The 20,763-nt window shown below is 49.3% G+C and overlaps 1 protein-coding gene and 2 long non-coding RNA genes across 7 annotated transcripts in view; 2 read left to right on the top strand and 1 right to left on the bottom strand.

Annotated features, from left to right (window-relative positions):
- ERGIC1 (endoplasmic reticulum-golgi intermediate compartment 1) overlaps nucleotides 1–20,763 on the top strand; it is a 105,199-nt gene that overhangs the window by 350 nt on the left and 84,086 nt on the right. The window contains exons 1-2 of one of the 5 annotated variants that reach the window (XM_072824128.1): nucleotides 2,408–2,447; nucleotides 12,304–12,466. The exons of 2 other annotated variants lie outside the window; for them this stretch is intronic. In XM_072824128.1, the coding sequence (XP_072680229.1) occupies nucleotides 2,423–2,447; nucleotides 12,304–12,466 (188 nt within the window). In that variant the 5' untranslated portion in view covers nucleotides 2,408–2,422. Of the gene's footprint in view, nucleotides 1–2,384; nucleotides 2,448–12,303; nucleotides 12,467–20,763 lie in introns of those variants that run through there. 2 more of the 5 variants (XM_072824132.1, XM_072824130.1) reach the window with 2 other exon arrangements.
- LOC140632266 (uncharacterized) lies at nucleotides 12,473–19,148 on the top strand. The gene is made up of 2 exons (XR_012029777.1): nucleotides 12,473–15,433; nucleotides 19,026–19,148. It is a non-coding gene; the product is annotated as an uncharacterized lncRNA (long non-coding RNA).
- On the bottom strand, nucleotides 15,096–19,418 carry LOC140632265 (uncharacterized). The gene is made up of 3 exons (XR_012029776.1): nucleotides 19,321–19,418; nucleotides 16,601–16,781; nucleotides 15,096–15,548 (listed from the first exon to the last, which is right to left on the bottom strand). It is a non-coding gene; the product is annotated as an uncharacterized lncRNA (long non-coding RNA).

The following is a 20,763-nucleotide window of genomic DNA, read 5'->3' as shown; positions in this document are numbered from 1 at the left end:
GCAAACCCGCCGCGGCTGCCCCGATTCCGGGAAACTGATTAACTACCCCCGCAGCCCAGCGGGGAGCGAACGAGCCGCCCGCTCCTGCCCTTACGGAGCCTCCTGTCGCGGACCCCCCCCACTGACAGGTGCGCCCCGGGCACCTCCGAGGAGCGCCCGGGATCCGCAGGGGTCCGCTGCCCCATACCGCCTGGCAGCAGCTGCAGGGTTTTAGGTTTCCACAGACTGAGGCCGCCCCAGCCTAGGCAGAACAGGAGGCCTCTGCCAGCTCCGGTCCTGTTCTGAGTATGGGGGCACCATGGGAGGGGGAGGAGGTCAGGAGCCACGGGCAGGGCTCCCCAGAGGGCCTGGCCTGGCCTGGCCTTGGCTTCCTGCAGTCTCTACAATGGGTCCTTTGTGGGGTCCAGCTGCCTCATGGTCCACGCACGTTGTGCTAGGCTAGGCCTTCTGAGATCCTGCCTGGGAAGGGTCCCCGCCAGACTTTCCTCTGAGGAATGGGGTCCCAGGGGATGCCCTTGCCTGAGGCAGTGACACTGTGGGGGTCTGGCCAGGAAAATAGCAGGGCTTCAGTGTGGGGAAGAGCTGGATTAGAATCCTGGCTCTGCTCCCTCCACTGAGCAGCTCCGTATATTCTAGAAGTTAGGGATGAAGCCTCTAGGTTCAGACTTCCCCGTAGCTGTGCTGCAGAGTGATTTGGGCAAGCGTCTGAACCCTCCCAGTATCTCTAAAATTCACTACCTGCAGGTTGGAGCTAAAATAAGGTCCTCACCCATGAGGATTGGTTGCATGAGAAGCATTTAATTCAGAGTCTTGTAGGGTTTAGAGTTCAGACGTAGGATGTCAGGAGATGAGGAGTTTCATAAGGCCATTTCTTCACCCATAAATAGGGATTCTGATGCCTACCTCCCCGGGGGAACTCTTCCTCCTTACCTGCCCCTTCCCTCTCTACAGGTAAGAGTGAAGTCAGGGTAAAGTGACAGCCTTCCCAGGAAGAAAGCCTGGCAGTGACCTCCATGCGCTGGTTGATGTGGTACTCCAGCCTTTCCCGGGCACCTATGCCATGTGGCAGACAGACATCTACCGACTTCCTCCTGCCCCTTCCATGAAGCCCAGAGGCTGGCACCAGGATCTCAGACAAATGCTTGCAGATCCAGGGCGGTTTCAGAGAAGGAAAGTTCCTCCGATGGAACAAGGGACAGTCCTTATACTGACAATTAACAGCGGGCCACAAGAGCTATGGTTGGCACATGGTTTCCTGGTTCCACAATGCCTCCCCTTACCAGTCTGATAATTAAGATTCCTGGACTCCACCCCCCTCCTATGATTTAGTAGGTTTCAGTGATTTTTGACCTTGTTGGGGAAACTACCGCTTTTGGTCATTTCATCCTTTCACTCTGCACCTAACCCCTTAGGAGGAAGTTGAAGCTTCAGGCTGAGGGTCTTGCCTTGGACCTCATGGGAACTAGACTGAGGGGTGGGCCAGAGTCCCAGATCATGCACAGCTTCCAACCTGATGCCCGTTGAGTTGGAGGTTTGGGGTGCCCGGGTGCCTGGGGTCCCCTGCTTAATGAGGTATTGTTTTAATACATTTTCTTGAGGGCTTGGGCTTACCACAGAATAGAGGGAATAGATATCACACCTTTGTATTTGTGCTTTGGAGGACAAGCCATTTGTACTGAGAACCCAGACTTTTTAAGATGCTAACCCCGGGGCTCAGTTTCTAAGGAAGGTTCCACCATTCCACCTACCTTCTTCCTCTTCAGTGTTCATTCATCAGATGTTTACCCTGCTCGGCCCTCTGCCACGTGGCCCACAGTACAGAGCTGGGTACGTGTGGCCCTGCCCTCTCAGCATTGCAGAGAAGGGAAGGAGGGCATCGTAGGTCCCAGGAGTGGGGTGTCTACCCCTGTACAGGCTCTGAAGACTTGATGTCTGTTCCCTTGTCACCTGTGAGAGGGAGTTTTAATCTTCATTTTAAATCAAAGGAATGAAAGGCTGCCCAGTAGAAGCTTTTTGCCCAGAGCCATATATGGGTGAACTGATGGAGTTGAGATTTGAACTCAGCGGCTGTTAGCTAACTCTGGGAGAAAAGGGAACTCTTGGAGGGTCCTACCACCGGTCCGATCTCTTAAGAACTGTTGGGGAATGGAGAGGGGCCTACTGCGATTGGACACTCTCCAGTGTGAGGCCTGGAAGATAAACCAGGTTTCCTGCCTGTTTTGCTCGCCATACAACTAGCCAGAATCAGGAGGAGGCGGGGAGAGGAGGGGATAGCAATCTCTTGCCCTCTTGCCCTTTCTTATTGATACTCCTTTTTTTCTCAGTGCATATGGGACCTTGTGCAGCTTACCTCCTGTGTGTTCCCCTGTCTGTGAAATGGGCACGAGAACAGTACCCATTGTTGAGAGGATTTAACGAGTCCATGTGTGTAAAGCATTTTAGACACAGTAAGCACCCAATATATTTTGGCCACTATTTTCATTATTTGTGTTATTTCATGTAAGCACCTGTATTTCCTAACACTGTGTAATTCACTTTAATTATCATGCTCATTCTCTTTCCCCCTCCCCTTAAAACATGAGCCCCCAGGCCAAAGATTGTTATCTCTTTTCTTCCCTATCCTAATTCCAGTGCCTGGAACAGCATCTGGGCCAGACACGCCCTTGGAAATGTCTCTCCAGGTCTGTTCAAAGGAAGTCAAAGGCATGGTGTGATTTTGGTACGCCAACTCTTCCTTTACTGGGCAGATTTTGAGCTATTGGTGGAGAATTTTCCCTTCCTTCCTTGAATTTGCTCTCTCTAAACTGTTTCTGGGGGTTGGAGGAGGCAGGATCCTGGGGCTGCAAAGATAACTTGTGTTTGCTTTGCTCCTGTTGAATTGTTTCATTAATCACTGGCCGGCTGCTGTTGTGGAACTGGCCATGTGACCCAGATCCGTGGGTGTTGGCTCTGACCATACCCAGTTCCGGCTGGCAGGGGTCAGTAGCACCTACCTCCCATTCAGCTCGAGGTGGGGGTGGGGGGTGGTTTCCACAGGAGCCTGGGTACTGCTTTCAGAGGGGGCAGAGATGACCAGCTTTCCCACAGTGGAGGCCCCGGAGCTGAAGCCCTAAGCCCTGGGTATGCTGCCGCCCTATTGCTGACCAGCCAAGCCATGGGACAATTAGTTTACCTTCTCAGAGCTTCAGCTTCTTTTTAAAGATAGGTGATAACCTTTACTGCTTCACCTGGTAGGGTAGATGTAGAGGCGAGAGGTATCTCTGTAAGGTAGGGCCCGCCATGTAATCTGTAGGGCTGAGTGCAAAATGAAATGCAGAACCCCTTGTTGGATTTCAGGACAGTGACACCAGAGCATTAAAATAAGCATGGATCCCTCAGAGCTTGGATCCTACATAACTGCATAGGTCACAAGCCCATGATGCCAGCCCTCCCCCCGCCCTCCAGCAGTGCCTTGGTTCGGCCTCCATTGCTTCTCAGCCTTCCTCCAGGAGACCCCAGGCCTTCTTGAGAGAACCCTGAGTGAGCTTTCCAAAGTTGACCTGTTTTTTTCTTTTTTCCGTAGTGAGCTTTCCACAGTTAACCTGATTTTCTCATGTCCTGGTTTCAACCTTCAAACAGGGTCCTTGCTCTGAGGATCAAGTATGAATTCCTCAGCTCCTCATGTGGCTTTGTCTGAGGGAGGCCCCCCTCACTCGCTGCACCAAGCTAAGCCCCAGCTCAGGGGGCTCTGAGCACAAAGTTAACACTCAGCAGTTAGTTAACATGAGTATCTGTAGTTCTACCCTGCCTTATTCCAGAAGGAACTTGGGGAAGCTGACAGAAACACATACTTTCCAACAATTTTTTAAAAGATTTATTTATTTATCTGAGAGAGAGGGAGAGAGCAAGCAAGAGCAAGAGTACATGGGCGGAGGGTTCTAGACAAAGAGAGAAACTTAAGCAGACTCCATCCTGAGCATGGAGCCTGATGTGAGGCCTCATCCCACGACCCTGAGATCACGAGCTGAGCCGAAATCAAGAGTTGGATGCTTAACTGACTGAGCCACCAAGGTGCCTCTATTTTACAATTTTTTAAAAACATAAATGGGCTTAAAAATGAGGGCAAAAGGGAAATGAAGATTAGACCAGAGGAAACATGATGTGAAAATGAAGTCTGTATTTTGTTTATTGAGGACTTACTAGCACCTGTTCCAATGATGTTCCAATGATGTCACATATACCAACTCATTTAACCCCACAGCACCCCTACAAGGCAGACAGTGGTGTCGTCCCCCTTTATAGGTGAGCCACTGAGGTGCAGCAGAGTTCAGGAGCAGTGTGGGTCCGCAGAAGGTGCTAGGGTTGAAGCTGGCTTCAGAGCCCCACTTGTCAGCTGTAGGCTTATCTCTAAAGCTTTTCCCCTTTCATTCACCAAGTTCAGAGAGAATGGAAATCTTCTCTAATTGGATTCAGTGGCTTTCTCATCTCTAATTCTTTCCTTACAGGGATCATTAAGAAGCTTAAAGTCATCAGCTTGCTCTTTCTTTCTTACTTTTTTTTTTTTTTTTTTTTTAACCAGCCTCATTTGGCCTGACATCTGATTCAGAAATTGTCTTTAAAGACACCCAGTAATAGAACGCCTGGGTGGCTCAGTGGTTGAGCATCTGCCTTTGGCTCAGGCGTGATCCCTGGGTCTTGAGATCGAGTCCTTCATCAGGCTCCCCAGGGGGAGCCTGCTTCTCCCTCTGCCCGTGTCTCTGCCTCTCTCTCTCTCTCTCTCTCTCTCTGTCTCTCATGAATAAATAAATAAAATCTTAAAAAGAAAAAGATGCCCACTAACAGTCTCACACTAACTTGGAGCATCGTACTCTGGAGGGTCCAGGTTTTCCCACATTGGCCCCTGAGGCTTTCAGGCATAGAGCATATGTTTACCTGCACCTCTGGACATGTGATGAGATGGAAATCTCTCCTCTCAAGGCAGTTTGGGTTCCTGACTGTGATACCTAATATCTTGAGACAGTGCTGTGGCCAGCTGTGGCCTTGTTAAGTGCCATTTCCCAACTGGTGATCCTTTCATGTTTTATTCTGGAGTTGTTGCTAGGTGGTTTTCTTCATGCTTTAGAGGGGCAGGCAGGGTCTGAGGAGGGCATTTGGGGGTGAGACTTACTCACCACCTCTACATCAGTGGCCCTTGACACTGGCTGTGAGTTGGGATCACTGGAGGAGTTTTTAAAAAGTCCCGCAAGTCAGGCTACACTCCAGACCCAATGATGGGGCTCTGAGGGCGGGGGATCAGGTATCAGTGTTCTTTTAAAGGCCCTCACACGACTCCAGTGCACAGTGGTAATAGGAGATGTTTCAAAATTGGGAGAAGCAATAGGAAGCAGAGCTGAGAGCTCTAGGGCAGCTTGGAGGGAAGGCTGGGAGTGGAATCTGGTCCCACCTGTCACTCCCATGTGACCTTCAGCAAGCCACCTCCCTACTCTGGGACTGTTCCTCCCTCACCAGTCAAGTGGTCGATAAGTGGTCTACCTTTACATCAATGCCCTTGCTCTTTGGAGTGTGGTCCCAGACCAGCAGCTTCAGCATCACCTGTGAACCTCTGGGGATTGCAGAATCTCAGTATCCACCCCAAATTAATAAGCTCCCCAGGTGGTTTGGATGTGGTGTACAGTTCCCAAAGCCCTGCCCTATTTGACTGACTTGACACAGGATCTCCCAGTCTGTGCTGCATACTGTGTCCCTTGCTTAGAGATTCATGACCTTTCTAAAGGCTCTGAGAAGTCCTGCATGAGAGGGAGTGGAGTCACTTGGTTCAGCCCAGCTTTTGCCAAACTATCGTCAAAGCCACCCTGTTGTTCACAGGGCGCTCTGTACCATTTCTCAGAATAAAGCATGGGAAACAGCCCTAATTGATCCTTTAAGGAAGTAGGAATTAGCTTGTCTGTTGTCAGCTTTAACATTATATGCAGGAAAAGTATAGGACAGGAAAAAAAACAACACCTCTATCACTAGTATGTGTTTTTAAGAGTCTTGGCCCCTGGGAGAGGCAGGAGAAACTCAGGGTTCCCTGTACTGCCGAGAGCGAGGGGATATGGAGGTGCTTTACAAATCTACTCACCCTGAGTGGGCTTTATTGTTCCTATTCTACATTCAGGGAAATGGACCTCAGAGATGATGAATCACACAGCTGGTGCATCAAGGGGCCCCTGGGGACTGGTACCCCTGCCAGTGTAATCCTTCCCCTGGAGCCCCTTGCTCCTGTAACCCACGGGACAGCACAGCTGGACAGGAAGCATGATCCCTCTGAAGTGGAATCAATGTTCTGTTTCTCCAAAAAGGTGGAAACCCTGCTGGAGATGAGAGGCCTGGCTGTTATGAAACCAAAGTACAGTCACAGGTCCTTGAAACACTGGGTCCTGGTGTTGGTGGCAGGAACCCCTTCATGGCATTAGATTTTCTGTCTTGCATTCCAGTCCAGGACTAGAATCTCTTTGGAGAAGGAAAGAAGGCAATGATAATCTTAGCTAGTAATGCCTGATGGTTCCTCAGCTTGTGGGTGGAGTGCTGTGCCGGTCATGTCATTGGATTTAAAAGTCACTCTGGGATCCCTGGGTGGCGCAGCGGTTTGGCGCCTGCCTTTGGCCCAGGGCACGATCCTGGAGACCCGGGATCGAATCCCACATCGGGCTCCCGGTGCATGGAGCCTGCTTCTCCCTCTGCCTGTGTCTCTGCCTCTCTCTCTCTCTCTCTCTCTCTGTGACTATCATAAATAAAAAAAATAAATAAATAAAAAAAATAAAAGTCACTCTGGCTCCACAAAATAGACACAGTTATTAGTAATTTATTTTCTTTTTTAAATTAACATACAAAAAATTGACTTTTGGTGTACTCTTCTATGAAATTCAAGGCATCATCTCATTTAACCACCCCCTGTCCCTGTGTAGATACAGAACAGTTCTTTCACTGTGAGAAACTCGCACGCCATGACTCTGTGGTCACACTACTTCAGTTTTTTAAAAATTATGGTGGAACACTTAAGATGAGATCTGCCCTCTTAACAAATTTTTAAGCGTGCAGTATTGTTAACTATAGGTTGTACAGCAGATCTCTAGGACTTACTCATCTCGTATGACTGGAACTTTAGACTCCTGGAAGAGCAACTCCCCATTTCCCCCTCTCCCCAGCCCCGGCACCCACTATCTACTCCCTAATTTTACAGGTTTCATTTTTTGTGTCAGATACCGCATGTAAGGGCATATCAGGTCATATCTGTCCTCCTGTGACTGGCTTGTTTCACTTAGCAGAACACCCTCAAGGTTAATCCATATCATTGCACATGGCAGGGTTTTCTTTTTTTAAGGCTGAAAAATACTCCACTGTGTGTCTGTACCACATTTTCTTGATCCGTTCATTTGTCCATGGGCATTTAGGTTGTCTCCCCATCTTGGCTATTGTGATGAATGCTGCCTTGAGCTTGGGGGTGCAGATCATCTCTTCAGGACCCTGATTTCAGCTCTTTTGGGTAAATACCCAGTTGTGAGATTGCTGGATCCTAGGAAGTTTCTATTTTTAACTTTCTGAGGAGCCTCCACACTTTTGTCCAGAGCAGCTGCATCACTTTGCATTCCCACCAACAGTATACAAGCGTTCCTCTTTCTCCACATCCTGGACAATACTTCTGTCTGATGGTGGCCATCCTAGCAGGTGTGAGGTGCTATCTCATTGTGGTTTTGATTTGCATTTCCCTGACCATCAGTGATGGTGAACAGCTTTTCACGCACCTGTCGGCCATTCGTACGTCTTCTTGGGAGAAATGTTTATATATAGATCTATGGTGAGAGGAAATGATTGGTTGGTCACATACCCTGAAGCCATTTTGGTGGGTGATTTGGTGCAGGCTGTGCTGTAGCCCATGGGAAAGCAACACTCCCCTGGGAAGGGGCAGCTCCAATGAGGCTCTGTGGTTGGTTGCTCCTCAGATTCCCCAGTTTTTCAGGAAATGATGAAAATCTTATAAATTGTGTGAAAACAGTTAGTAATCATTTCTAATTTTATTTTTGTTGAATATGATACTGGGTCAAACCAACGCCTTCCTAGAGCCGACAAGGGCCTGTGGCTGGCAGCATGCCATCTGTGTGTCACACATACCAGTGTGACCACATGCTGGCTGGATGGACAGGACTTGGGGCAGAGCCCCTGGACTCTTGGAGGTGGACTGGCGGACTTGGAGCCTGAGGCAGAGAAGTGAGGGATCCATGGGTGTGGGCAGAGGTAGCCTTGGGGCCTGGGGCTTCCTTCCTCTGGGTGGTGATGGGACGACCCGGCCAGTTCTGCCACTGGACCTTGCCTTCCTCTCCAGCAGTCCCGGGGCTAAGTAATACTCCCTTGCTCCAGATCCTTTAATATCTTTAGCCTCCAGGGCATATCTTGCAGGTGACCTTCGCAGGACTGTGTTGTGATAACAAGAGTGCCCATGATAGTCCCCATTTAGGCTAATGGGCTTTCTTGGATTCCCTCAGTTGATCACCACGTTGGGTAGGAGCCATTTTTTATTCCCTTTTGTCTGGTGAGGCTGCTGGGCAGAAAGAAGGGACAGGACATGACTAAAGTCACACAAACTGCGGGTAACACAGCCGAGACTTGAGGGCTCATCTGTGATGCCAGGGCTGACTTTCTTTCTTTCTTTTTTTTTTTTTTTAAGATTTTATTTATTATTCATGATAGACATAGAGAGAGAGAGAGGCAGAGACACAGGCAGAGGGAGAAGGAGGCTCCATGCCAGGAGCCTGCACACAGGACTGGGAGCCCGACACAGGACTCGATCCCGGGACTCCAGGATCACGCCCTGGGCCAAAGGCAGGTGCTAAACCGCTGAGCCACCCAGGCGTCCCCCAGAGCTGACTTTCTTAACCACACTCTTGTGCCCTGGAGGTACGTGTTGTCACCTTGAATTTTGGTGGGCCACTCCACGGACATGCCTGATGTTATCTGCCATCTTTTCTTTTTTAAAAAATTAATTAACATATATATTATTAGTTTCAGAGGTAGAGTTCAGTGATTCATCAGTCTTCTATAACACCCAGTGCTCATTACATCATGTGCTGTCCTCGATGCCCATCACCCAGTGACCTCATCCCCTACCCTCTTCCCCTCCAGCGACCCTCAGTTGGTTTTTTCTGATTGAGTCTCTTATGGTTTATCTCCCTCTCTGATTTTGTCCTGCTTTTTCCCCCCTTCCTTCCCCAGTGCTCTTCTGTTTTGTTTCTTAAATTCCACATGAGTGAAATCATATGATAATTGACTTTCTCTGATTGACTTATTTCACTTAGCATAATACCCTCCAGTGCCATCCACATTGTTGCAAATGGCAAGATTTCATTTTTTTTGATGGCTGAGTAGTATTCTGTTGTGTGTGTGTGTGTGTATGTGTATGTAGATATATATACCACCTCTTCTTTATCCATTCATCTGTTGGTGGACACTTGGGCTCTTTCCATTGTTTGGCTATTGTGGACATTGCTGCTATAAACATTGGGGTGCAAATCTCCTTTTGGATCCCAACGTTTGTATCTTTGGGGTAGATACCTAGTAGTGCAATTGCTGGGTGGTAGGTTAACTCTATTTTTAACTTTTTGAGGAACCTCCATACTATTTTCCAGAGTGGCTGTACCAGCTTGCATTTCTACCAACAGTGTAAGAGGGTTCCCCTTCTCTGCATCCTCACCAACACCTGTTGTTTCCTGAGTTAATTTTAGCCATTCTGACTGCTGTGAGGTGGTATCTCATTGTAGTTTTGATTTATATTTCTCTGATGCTGAGTGATGTTGAACATTTTTTCATGTGTTTGCTGGCCATTTGTATGTCTTCTTTGGAGAAATGTCTGTTCAGGTCTTCTGCCTGTTTCTTGATTGGATTATTTGTTCTTTGGGTGTTGAGTTTGATAAGCTCTTTCTAGATTTGGATACTAGCCCTTTATCTGATGTTTCATTTGCAGATATCTTCTCCCATTCTGTAGATTGTCTTTTTAGTTTTGTTGACTGTCTCCTTTGCTGTGCAAAAGCTTTTTATCTTGATGAGGTCTCACTTGTTCATTTTTTGCCTTTGTTTCCCTTGCCTTTGGAGACATGTCTAGCCAGGAGTTGCTACGGCCAATGTTACCTGCCATCTAGTTAGTTGTGTTTACAGTTTGTCTTTCTGAAAGCCTTGGAGGGATTCTGGGTCACTGTAGAGGAGGCCGGGCCTGGATGATAGTTTCCTGTCACCATACACATCTGTGGGGCAGGAGATTATGGCTAGTGAGCCCCTGCTGTGGAGCCAAGCAGAGGGGTGCAGCCATTCCACCAGGGAGCAGCTGGAGCTGGTCTTTGGAGCCCCTGGCAGCAGGCAGGAATGGGCTGTAGTGGTGGAGCCAGTTGGTCATTGAATATATCTATTGGGACCCTATAGTGTGCCAGGCTCAGTTTTAGAAGCTGGGGGATGTATGCACTGGGCCAAATATAAATCCTCCCCTCCCTAACCCCCAAACTCATGAGACTTGTTTTATTTCTGGCATTTGTTTCTCTTTCTCTCTCTCTCACTCTTTTTAATTAAATACACTTTTTGGGGGGAGGGAATAATTTAGATTTACAGAAAAGTGGTAAAGATAATATAGATACCCTCATCCGGCTTTCCCCACGGTTCACACAAAACATTACTGTCCCTGTCACAGCTAAAAAACTGATATTGGTACATTATTATTAACTGAATCTGGACTTTATGTGGATTTCACCTGTTTTCCACTCCGGTCCTTTTACTGCTCCAGGATTCAATCCAAGCTCCTGCACCACATCCAGTGCTCATACCTCCCCTGTCTCCTGTGGTTGAGGACAGTTCCACAGTCCTTGCTTTTCATGACCATGGCAGGCCTGGGGAACACTGTCCAGTGTCTTCAGGAATGTCCTCCAGTTTGGATTTGTCTGATGTTTTCTCATGACTAGACGGGGCTGTGGGTGGAATGCTTTCTTGGTGCCTATTTTCGGGGGTACTGCATGACATCACTGGTGGCCTTCACCTTCTGCTGGCTCAGGCAGCATTGCCAGGCTGCCCCTGTACTGCCCCCCCCCCCCATCAGCTGTCTTTCTCCCTACCTTCTTCATGGCGAAGTTGTCCTGTAGGGAGGGGCATTGCAGTAGGAACCACCTATCTCATGGGAGGGGGTAGGAGGTATCGTCATGGTTTGGGTGGTCTGACACCATCATCCCCACTCTTTCCCTTACTCCCTGGGCTCTTTGAAAGATGAGCTGAGAACAAGGCCTGTTGGAGAGTGAGGCCTGTAAGAGAAACCTTGAAAGGACTAGGAGTATTTCATCCAGTGCAGGGGGGTGGTTTAAAGATTTGTCCCACAGTATTTTACGCCCCCGACAGGAGACAGGATGGTGGGCCTGTCCTGAGCCAATTCCTGTGGACCCAGGAGGTGGCTATTGGCTTGGGTGAGAACATCTCCCTGTTGGTCTCCACCAGCTGAAATCTCACCCGCCCTGCTCAGCCACCCATAGGCACCACCATGAAGTCTTTCCTGTTCTTCCTGAGTGGCAATGCCCTCCCTGACTGTGCCAGCTCCTCCTCTCTCCATCTGTCTCTGTGCTACATGCCTCCCTTGCTCCCTTGCTCCCTTCCTCCCTTCCTCCCTTCCTATTCAGCTCAAAGGACTCCAGGCTATGGCAGTGTCACACTTGTGCTCTCTTCTGCAGGACCCAGCCCAGGGACTGGCACAGAGGGCATGGCAATCCCTGGGTGATGTGCTTAGCAGAGGCACATGGCATTGTGGCAGAGGAAGGGCTTTGTCCATCTCCAACAGTCCAGTTCAAGATTCAGCTGCACTACTTCCTAAATATTTGACTTTGGGCAGGATGCTTCACACCTCTGAGCCTCATTTGCCTCATCGCAAGACAAGCCAAAGAATCAGTAGTGCCTGGCTCCCAAGATTGTCATGAGGGTTAATTGAGTTTGTCTCTATGAAGCCCTTAAGACTGCCTGGCATCTGTTAGGTACTCAGTAATTATTTGTTACAGAAAAAAAGCACCAGGAAATCCAGACTATCATAGAAGATTTCCAGGTTGGCAGAAAATTGGACTAGAGATGCCTCCTTTATATTAGCCTAAGTCAGCTAATTTCTATAAACCTGAAAACTGCAGTGATTTAATGCAATGGAAGTTCATTTCTCATTCACATAAAGTCCCAAAATGGCTGGGGATGCTCTGCCCTTCACAAGTACCCAGAAACCCAGGTTCCTTCCATCTTGTGGCTCTGTCCTCCCTGAGGCTGTGTTGGATCTTCTCTCAGGCCTGGCAGTGGGGAGACAAGGGGAGATGTGGAAGGCTAAGTGGAAGATGTGGATACAGCACCATCACTTCCGTCTTGACCAAGGGACATGCTCCCACCCAGCTGCAGGAGTGGCCAGGAGACCCAGGCAGGCCATGTGCCAGGAAGAAGAGAAAAGGATGGGGTAAGATGTGCCTGTCACTATCAGAGGTGGTAACTCCTCTCATTACTTCTCAGCCTTCCACCATTCTGGTATCAGCTCCATAAGTTGGGGGCATACTCCTAAACAACATATAATATTAATAATTTTTCTCTAAAGTATTCAATTTTTAAACCATATTTTTATTTAGAAAAGCTAGCTTGAGAACATCTTTGAAAATGGCGAAGCAGTGTCCCCTGCCATAAATAGCTACCAATAATTGCAGGGCTGTTCCATTCCAGCTAGCTGGTGCCTGCCAAAGTTGTTGAGTCTGTTTAAAAAAAAAAAAAAAAAGACATTGGCCACAGCCAGAAAGATGAGAGGTTGACCACGGAATAGCACTGCCTGAGGGCAGCCCGGGTGGCTCAGCAGTTTAGCACCGCCTTCAGCCCAGGGCATGATCCTGGGGTCCCGGGATCGAGTCCCACGTCGGGCTCCCTGCATAGAGCCTGCTTCTCCCTCTGCCTGTGCCTCTCTCTCTATGTGTGTTTCTCATGAACAAATAAATAAATAATAAATAAAATCTTAAAAAAAAAAAAGGAATAGCACTGCCTGAGACTTCTTTGATGTTCTCAGAATGTCCAAGTGAGAACTCAGCAGGAATGTGTGAAGCCTAATGCCATTTAGCTACCAGGTCCCCATCTTACCTGAAATCACCCCAGGTCATACTGGTGGCCCAGGTGCCACACTTTGGGAAATGCTGGCTTCAGAGACAACTAGCACACAATATGTACAAATCCAAAACTTGGTGCAGGGAGAGGTGGATGAGATTCACCGTTTTACCTCATAGCATGTTTGCATCTTGACCTATGAGGGAGGGATTAATGTGTCACTTAGCCAATAGGGAAACTGAGGCCCAGGGCAGGACCTGACCCTCTCTACCCACCCACCCCAACCCCTTCACTCCCACTCTGGGGGCCATACGGCAGATTCCAGTGCCCCTTCCACCATCCCTGGCTGCTGTCTTTGGTTGGAGAAGGCTTCCTTCTGTAGATGCAGCTGGTCTGGACCAAGATAGTGTATTCATGCTGCCCTCCGTCCTGTCCCTGGCACCCATCACCTGCCCGGTGCATGTGGCTATGTTTGCACAGGAATGCTGGCCTCCCTGGGCTGCTCTGAGGAGCCTGGAAATCAGAAGGCAGCCCTGGGCCTGTTTGGGAACTTGTCACCCACTCACTGGCCCAGTGGGTGAAATTAATTTGTTTGGGGACAGCATCAGTTGCTTCTGGAACCTGGGAAACTGCTTTGCTGCATGCTGTTTTTTTTTTTTTTTTTTTTTTTTTTTTATGATAGTCACACAGAGAGAGAGAGAGAGAGGCAGAGACACAGGCAGAGGGAGAAGCAGGCTTCATGCACCGGAAGCCTGACGTGGGATTCGATCCCGGGTCTCCAGGATCAGGCCCTGGGCTGAAGGCAGCGCTAAACCTTGTCTTTACCTTCGTGATGCTTCCAGGCTAGTGGGGAACAAATATGGGCAATGGTGAACAAGCAGTGGCATAAAAAGTTATTTTTTATTGTGGTGAGTACTGCGAAGGCAGGAAAAGTAGATGGGGGTGGCAAAGAGTTTGTAGAGGAGGAACTAACTGGATTAGCATGGCCATCTGGAACCCTTCCTCCAAAAAGATCCTCTCAGACTGCCTCTTTAGTCTGATTTGGGTCGTTCCCTACCCCTTGCTTGGCCAAACCTTTATATCACCCCTGGACACGTCCTTCGGATCATTTAGTGTATTTTGTCATTTAACGTTCCTTGTCGATGGAGTCTAAACTCTTGAGAGCAGGGACCAAATCTATTTGCTCATTGCCTGGTCCTTGGTGCTGACGCCACAAGCCTGCACACAGGATGGTGCTCAGAGAATATTTATCAAATGAAGGAAGGAGAGGGGCAGGTTGGAAGGGGCCAACCCCAAAAAGGTGAGATTCCCCACCCGCCTGGCACCTGGCAGAGAGCTCCAACTTCACCGAGATTGGATGCTTTGTTACCAGATCTCTGTGTTTGGAAATGTGTCTAGTTTTCTCCTAAGGGTACGTCTGAAAGGATTTATTTCTCTAGCAGTGAGAATGGAAAATGTTTCCTACTGACTTTGTCTTGAGGAATTGGGAAATCAGACATTACTTGGGCCTGCCCAAAGTGGGAATGGGTGGCTGGCTGCCTGTCCAAACGGTGTGCCACCGGGTAACCCCCCCTCTCCTATCCTCACTGGCTTCCCTTGCTTGGAATGGCACGGTAGCTGCCACAGAGGTTGGGAAGTTGGGAAGGAGAGGACATTTGACATTCCACACTCAACCGCAGCCTAGGGGTTAGCCCTAATTGTTCCCATTTTGAACAGATAGGCTCAGAGCGATTGAGGGCTTGGCCCAAAGTCACATAGCTAGCAACATAACAGAACCAGCCCCTAAACTCAAGGCTTTATGACCCCAGAAAGTAATGCTTTCTGTTAGATACCTGACCTTGGAAGCTCAGCTTGCTCAATTTTCAGTTTCAGTTGAGCCTTTCTGTTCAATCTAGAATGGGTGGGTTTCCCTAATCACCAGGGCCCTGCATACCACCCCCCACTCCACAGCCCCAAGGCCTTGTCAGGTCCCAGATTCTACATTTTCAGAGTATCCTCAGTGATTCTTTTTTTTTTTTTTTTCCTCAGTGATTCTTAGGATTAGGTAGGCTGGGAAAAGCCCTGAGGAAGGCTTCACGGTTGTAATTCAAATGTAATCCTGAAGTTGAGCATCACACATCTGAAATAACTTAATTGTCCATGATCAGGAGTGTCCTGAGGGATTCAAGAGTTTAGAAAGCCCTTAGGAGATGAAGTGTGATCTGGAGATGATTGTTTTCTCTGTAGATGAGGACGCTGAGGTTCAGAGGATTCACACAGTTGGAAAGGGACTTGGAGCACAGCTTTCCTGGACTTGACTCCCATCCCCGTCTAGTTTGCTGGGGGAGGCGTTTGCATCTTGGTGAGTGCTAGTTAGGTACTCAGATCCTTGCCAACGGTGCAGCTGGGGGTTTCAACCCCTCTGTGTCCCTGGTACAGAGAACTAGACCTGACTTGTTCTCTGCAGTCAGATATTTCTGGAAGGAGGGAAGTGAGATGTTTCAGATGTTAGACAGTTGGGGGTGGGGGTGATTATAGAAGTAAATGTGTCCTGAGTGTCTCCTGGGCATTGGGCCCAGTGCTACACACTGTAAATAAGTCATCCTATTCATTTCTCACAACAGACCCATGCAGTGGGGGGCTTTTACTTCCCCATTTTGCAGGTGGAGGCAACTGAAGGGAAGTGATTTGCCCCAATATTGGTGTGTGTTAAGGTTCTGGGCTGATTAAAAACCAATATGCCTCAAGAGGATGGAGCCAGCCCCTGTTTTTGGAGTTGGGGGCACCTGAGGTTCTGAAATCTGAGGGGCTCCGTCCAAGTTCACCCCGCAAGCCGGGTGACAGGGGGCTGGTTTCGCTCTCAGACCTGCCTGACTTTCCCCAACTCAGCTCTGGTTGCCCAAGTTGTAAAACTGGGTCACACTCAAAGCCAGGTGGTTCGTCAGAGCTGAGTTAAGCCTGAGTCAAAGGAGCTTTGAGAAGGTTCTCCCACCCACCTCCGCCCCGCCCTGGGTCAGGGCTCTTGCAGTGGGGCCACACAGGCACGTCACCCCACTTGGACCGCCACCTGCCCCGCACTCACTGAAGCACGACGAGCCAGCCACCCAGGATGCAGCCTGTTCTAGAGCTGCTGTTGCATGCTGCACCTGGGACTTCTGGGCTTTTGATCCTGGTGCATGCACCTGCACTGAGTGTGTCCTTGGGCAGCTTACTTCATCTCTCTGAGTCTGCTTTCTGGTCTACAGATGGGGACATGAATCCTGACCATCCCCCCACCCCATCCCCAGGGCTGCTGGGTAAAGTCAAGGAGGAAACCTCCCACAGCTCCTGGTGCATAGGTCCCCTTTCAGCATCATGGCCCCTTGTACTTTCCTTCCCTTATTTATGAAACTTCCTGACAGGCTTATCTGGCAGCACGGGGGGGTTGAATCCTGTCCCATCACAGATATTATTTCATCCTCACATTCTTTTAAATTGAGTTAAATGCCAGCACTTTCAAGTTAGGAGATTTCACATGAAAATCACTTACCATTGCCTCTAGAAAAATGGACTCCCTGGCCAGGTGGCAGACGTAGCTATCACTAAGGAGTGGCCACATGCTCTCCACTTCCTGTTGCCTGGTCCCCAGCTGCCTCCCCTTCATTGATGAGTCCTGCATCCTAGTTCTTAATAGGCCAGCTTCTGGGTGCAGGGCAATCTAAGGAAACAGACTGCAAGCAGAAGCTGGATTGGGCAGGGCCCTGGGACATAAATGCGTGGGGAGGTACACGGGCTGGGGTCAGAGCCCAGAGCCTGGGCAGGGAGGTGAGTCAGATAAGGGGCTTCAGGCATCCTGCCAACCTCTCTGAAATGGGAGGACACTCTTGCAAAGAAGCCAAATTGATTTGACCTAACAGAGGTTAGGAGTCCAGGTTCCTGAGAAGGACCACCTAATGTTCAAATTAGGGCTCAAATGTTCCACTGTGACTTTGGGCAAGTTCCCAAACCTCTCTGTTTCCCCCTTTCCTCATTTGCAAAATGAGAATAATAGGTTGTTCATATGTGTGCCCTGAAACATGCTAAGCATTCTACATGTCAGTGGCTAATGATCCCATCCCTAAATAGGAGATTTGTCTAAGATCTTCTTTAAGAGATGGTCTGGAAAGGTTCTTAGAGAGATCCACCTGTGTCTGGAAATCCCAAGGAGAGACTATTATAATTGAGTCTATTCCTGCTAAAAGAAAATTGCCAAAGAATCAGGTGCATTGTCCTCTTTGCTGGAGGGGGCCAGTTTTGCATTTCTCCTGCCTCCACTTTGAGCTCAATGCTGAAAGTTCCCATTAAGAACACTCCATGGGAAAGGAGTAGAGAGGAAGAGAGCGAGGCCCAGAGGTAGCTTTTAATGTTTCAAAACGCTGGTGCATCCTGCCCAGGTACCCTGTGTCGGCAGATTAGCTTGCAGGACCTGGTTTCTGCTGGCCAAAGTCATCCTACCACCTCACAGGGTCTTCCTGTGGGCTGCATGCCATCCGTGGACACCACAGATTCAGGCAGGGAGCTCTCCCTTGGAAGGAGCCAAGGAGACTTGGCTCTGAGTCTCCCACCAGACTGCCAGTGCCTTGTTCTGCCTTGGTAACTGCTGGGTCCCCCAGGCCTAGGACAGTACTGGGCACACTCACTAAAAAAATATGTCGAATAATAAATGATCAGAGTTTGAATCCCAGCTGCATTTGAATGACAGCTCTGCTACTTGCAGGCTCTCTGATTTCCTAGCACCTTACCCACATCATCAAGGGAGATAGTGGCAGTACCTTCTTCCTGGGGGACAGGAGCACTTCAATGACATAATTATGGTAGGTTGCCCACCATGACACCCTGCCATTGGAAGTGCCCAGTACATGTGGCTGGGATTATTTTTTAGTTTGCATAGGTATTTGAACATTGGTACAGGCTACCACATCCATCTGTGGCCCTGTGGGTGGCAACGTTACAACTGCAACCTTGGAATCTAGAGCATCTTGGCAGTAACAGCCCGGAGAAGAGAGAGTATGTGGATTTGGCCAAGGGAGAGGAGCTCTGGGGAGGGCCACCCCTGTTGGTCAGAAAAGTGCCTGTGTGTATGCAAGTGTAGCATGTGTGTGTGAAAATGTGCTTATGTCTTTGCTGCGGGCCTATGGGATAGCCATCAGTGTCCCAGCTGGTCTCACAGTCTGGGGCTCCCAAGTGTGGGGACATGGACTTGGCATCTACCCTCTCACTGGGCTTAATTGGTCTGCCATGTGCACTTGTTGCCTGGAAAGATATTGCACAGAAGCTGTGGTATGTAGGAATGTCCAGTGAGTGAGCCGGACCCAGCAAGGTCAGTGACTTGTGAGTGGCTCCTGGGTCTGCTGCTTCCTCAGTGGAACTTCCTGCCAGGTAACTCTGTGCTGTCTTTTGAACACATTCCAAGCATTTCCCTCACTTGGTCCCTTATAGCAGCCCTGTGGGGAAGGAGTTGCCTATTTCACGGATGGGAAAATTGAGGCCCAGGGGGTCACAGTCTACCCAGCTGGCTAAGGGCAGTTTACTGTTCGAATGCAGATTTCCATGGCCCCACCTGGACTTTGTGATATGAGGCATTAGGGCCCTGGACTCTGTATTTTATGCACCCTCTCTGGGGCATTGGAGTGGTCAGAAGAGTGGAACCCCAAGCACTACGTCCAGGTTTGTGCCCTGGCCCTGCTTAGTACAGCCAATCACGGCACCTTTCTGGGATTGATTCAGTTTCCTCAGTTGTGAGGTGGGGAGAGCACTGGAGAACTTCTAGTAATGTGAAAGTTCTAGAAGCAGTCATGTAGCCCTTCAGAGAGTCCAGTGAATACACATTTGTGGTTGTTATTCCATATGTGATTTGTTACAAAAGCAATTTAAGAAACAAAAGGGTGCCTGGGTGGCTCAGTCACTTAAATGTCTGACTTTTGGTTTCTGCTCAGGTCCTGATCTCACGGGGTCATGAGGCCCCATGTCCAACTCCACGCTCAGCAGGAGTCTGCTTGAATATTCTCTCTTTCTCTAAAATAAATAAATGAATCTTTAAAAAAAAAAAAAAAGAAAAATGTTGTCTGTGTGTATAATACCTGGAAAGTTATAGGTCACCCTCTTCCCTCACCCCCTCCCCGAGTGGTATTTCTCAGAACACCCGGAAACACTGCTGGGCAGGGATGGGGATGCTGGTTTCCAGGAGGGCAGTGGGGACAGGAGAGGAAGCACAGTCACCTGCCTCCATACCTGGTCTGTATCCAGGGAACATGTCCTTTGGCATGCCCCCACACTTCTCTGCTGGCAGCTTAGCTGGGTCAAAAGATCCCCCCAGCACTTCTGCTGAGATGGTCTCCATCCCTGCTCACACCTTGTTTGCTCCTTTATTCAGTCATTCATGAACTGTTATCTGTGAGCACCTGCTGTGTGCCACACACTGTGCTGGAGCTGGGGAATCAAGCTAAACCCCACAGACTGTGGTACGTGCTGTCATGGAGCTTCTATTCTAACAGGGAAGATGGACAATTAAATGAGCAAGAGTTTTTTGAGTAAGAACATCCAGGGAACTCTGGGGATTCTGATCAAACTTTTCACAGGGCTGGAGGAGGGCCTCCCTACCGTGTCACCCTCGAGAGCTTAGTGATGAGCAGAGCTGGGTGGATCCCAGGTCAAGGGGGCCAGTCCTGCCCAGAGGCAGGGGCAGGAGTGATGTGTCAGCACACAGTGAACTGGAGAATGCATCTGGGGCATGATGAGAGCATGCCCTTGACCCCTCAGCACGGCAAGGATGGGTTTGAGGTGAGGAGCCAAGTTTGATTTGTGGTGTGGCAGCCTGCAAGGCTGGGCTGTAGAGGTGGGCCAGGGTGCAGCCCGGCAGGGGGCAGGCGAGCAGCTGCTGGCTCTTGTGTTTAGTCTCTCTGCCAAGAGGCTTCTTTGATTCATATTTTCCACTCGGACTTGGTGTTTGGAAAATGTTGACCTTCAGCTAATCAAATGTCACTTTTTAAATTGTAAGTCACATCCTATTCAATTAAGAAGGGGACAATGGATCCGTGACTTAGTTCGTGGCCTGTTGGCAGGAGGCAACTTGATGGCACTTGAGACCAGAGAAAAGACAGGTGCCTTATCATGTCCCTGGGGGTGAGCAGTGAGCCGTTTCTATGAAAGGGTGGCCAGACTGACAGTGAGGCTGGGTTAGCAGCCAGGCTAGAGAAGCTCAGACAAGACTGGAGTGCCAGCCCAGGCGGGTGGAATTGAGCCCTGCTCACAAGAAGCAGAGTCTTGTTGGGAAGGTGGGATCTGTTCACACAGGTGGGAGAGGAGTGGAGGCCACGTTGGTGATACTGCTTGATCAGAGAGGAAGGAGATGGTCACACATGCACAAGTGGGGAGTGAATTAGGGGACTTTCTGGAGGAGGGACACTTACTTGGGAGATGAGCCAGGGTTGATCAGTGGAGGGGAAGAGATGGCATTGTAGCTGAGGGGCTCTGCAGCCTGATGACAGATTGGGAGGCAGGGATAGTGGTGTCAGTAAAGAGGGTGGGTAATAACAGCAGGCAAGTGAGGTGGGCCGAGTTTGTGAGCCTGGCTTGGAGTCTGCACATTTTTATGTCATGTCAGGCAGTGGGGAGTCATAGCAGGTTCTTGAGCAAAGTCAGTGCTTAGGAAAAAGAAAGGGATCAAGTGAATAT

Source organism: Canis lupus, chromosome 4, assembly GCF_048164855.1.
Source record: "Canis lupus baileyi chromosome 4, mCanLup2.hap1, whole genome shotgun sequence".
NCBI classification, from domain to species: Eukaryota; Metazoa; Chordata; class Mammalia; order Carnivora; family Canidae; genus Canis; species Canis lupus.
The sequence above is the reverse complement of the archived record's forward strand: the minus strand, read 5'-3'. Positions and strand labels throughout refer to the sequence as shown.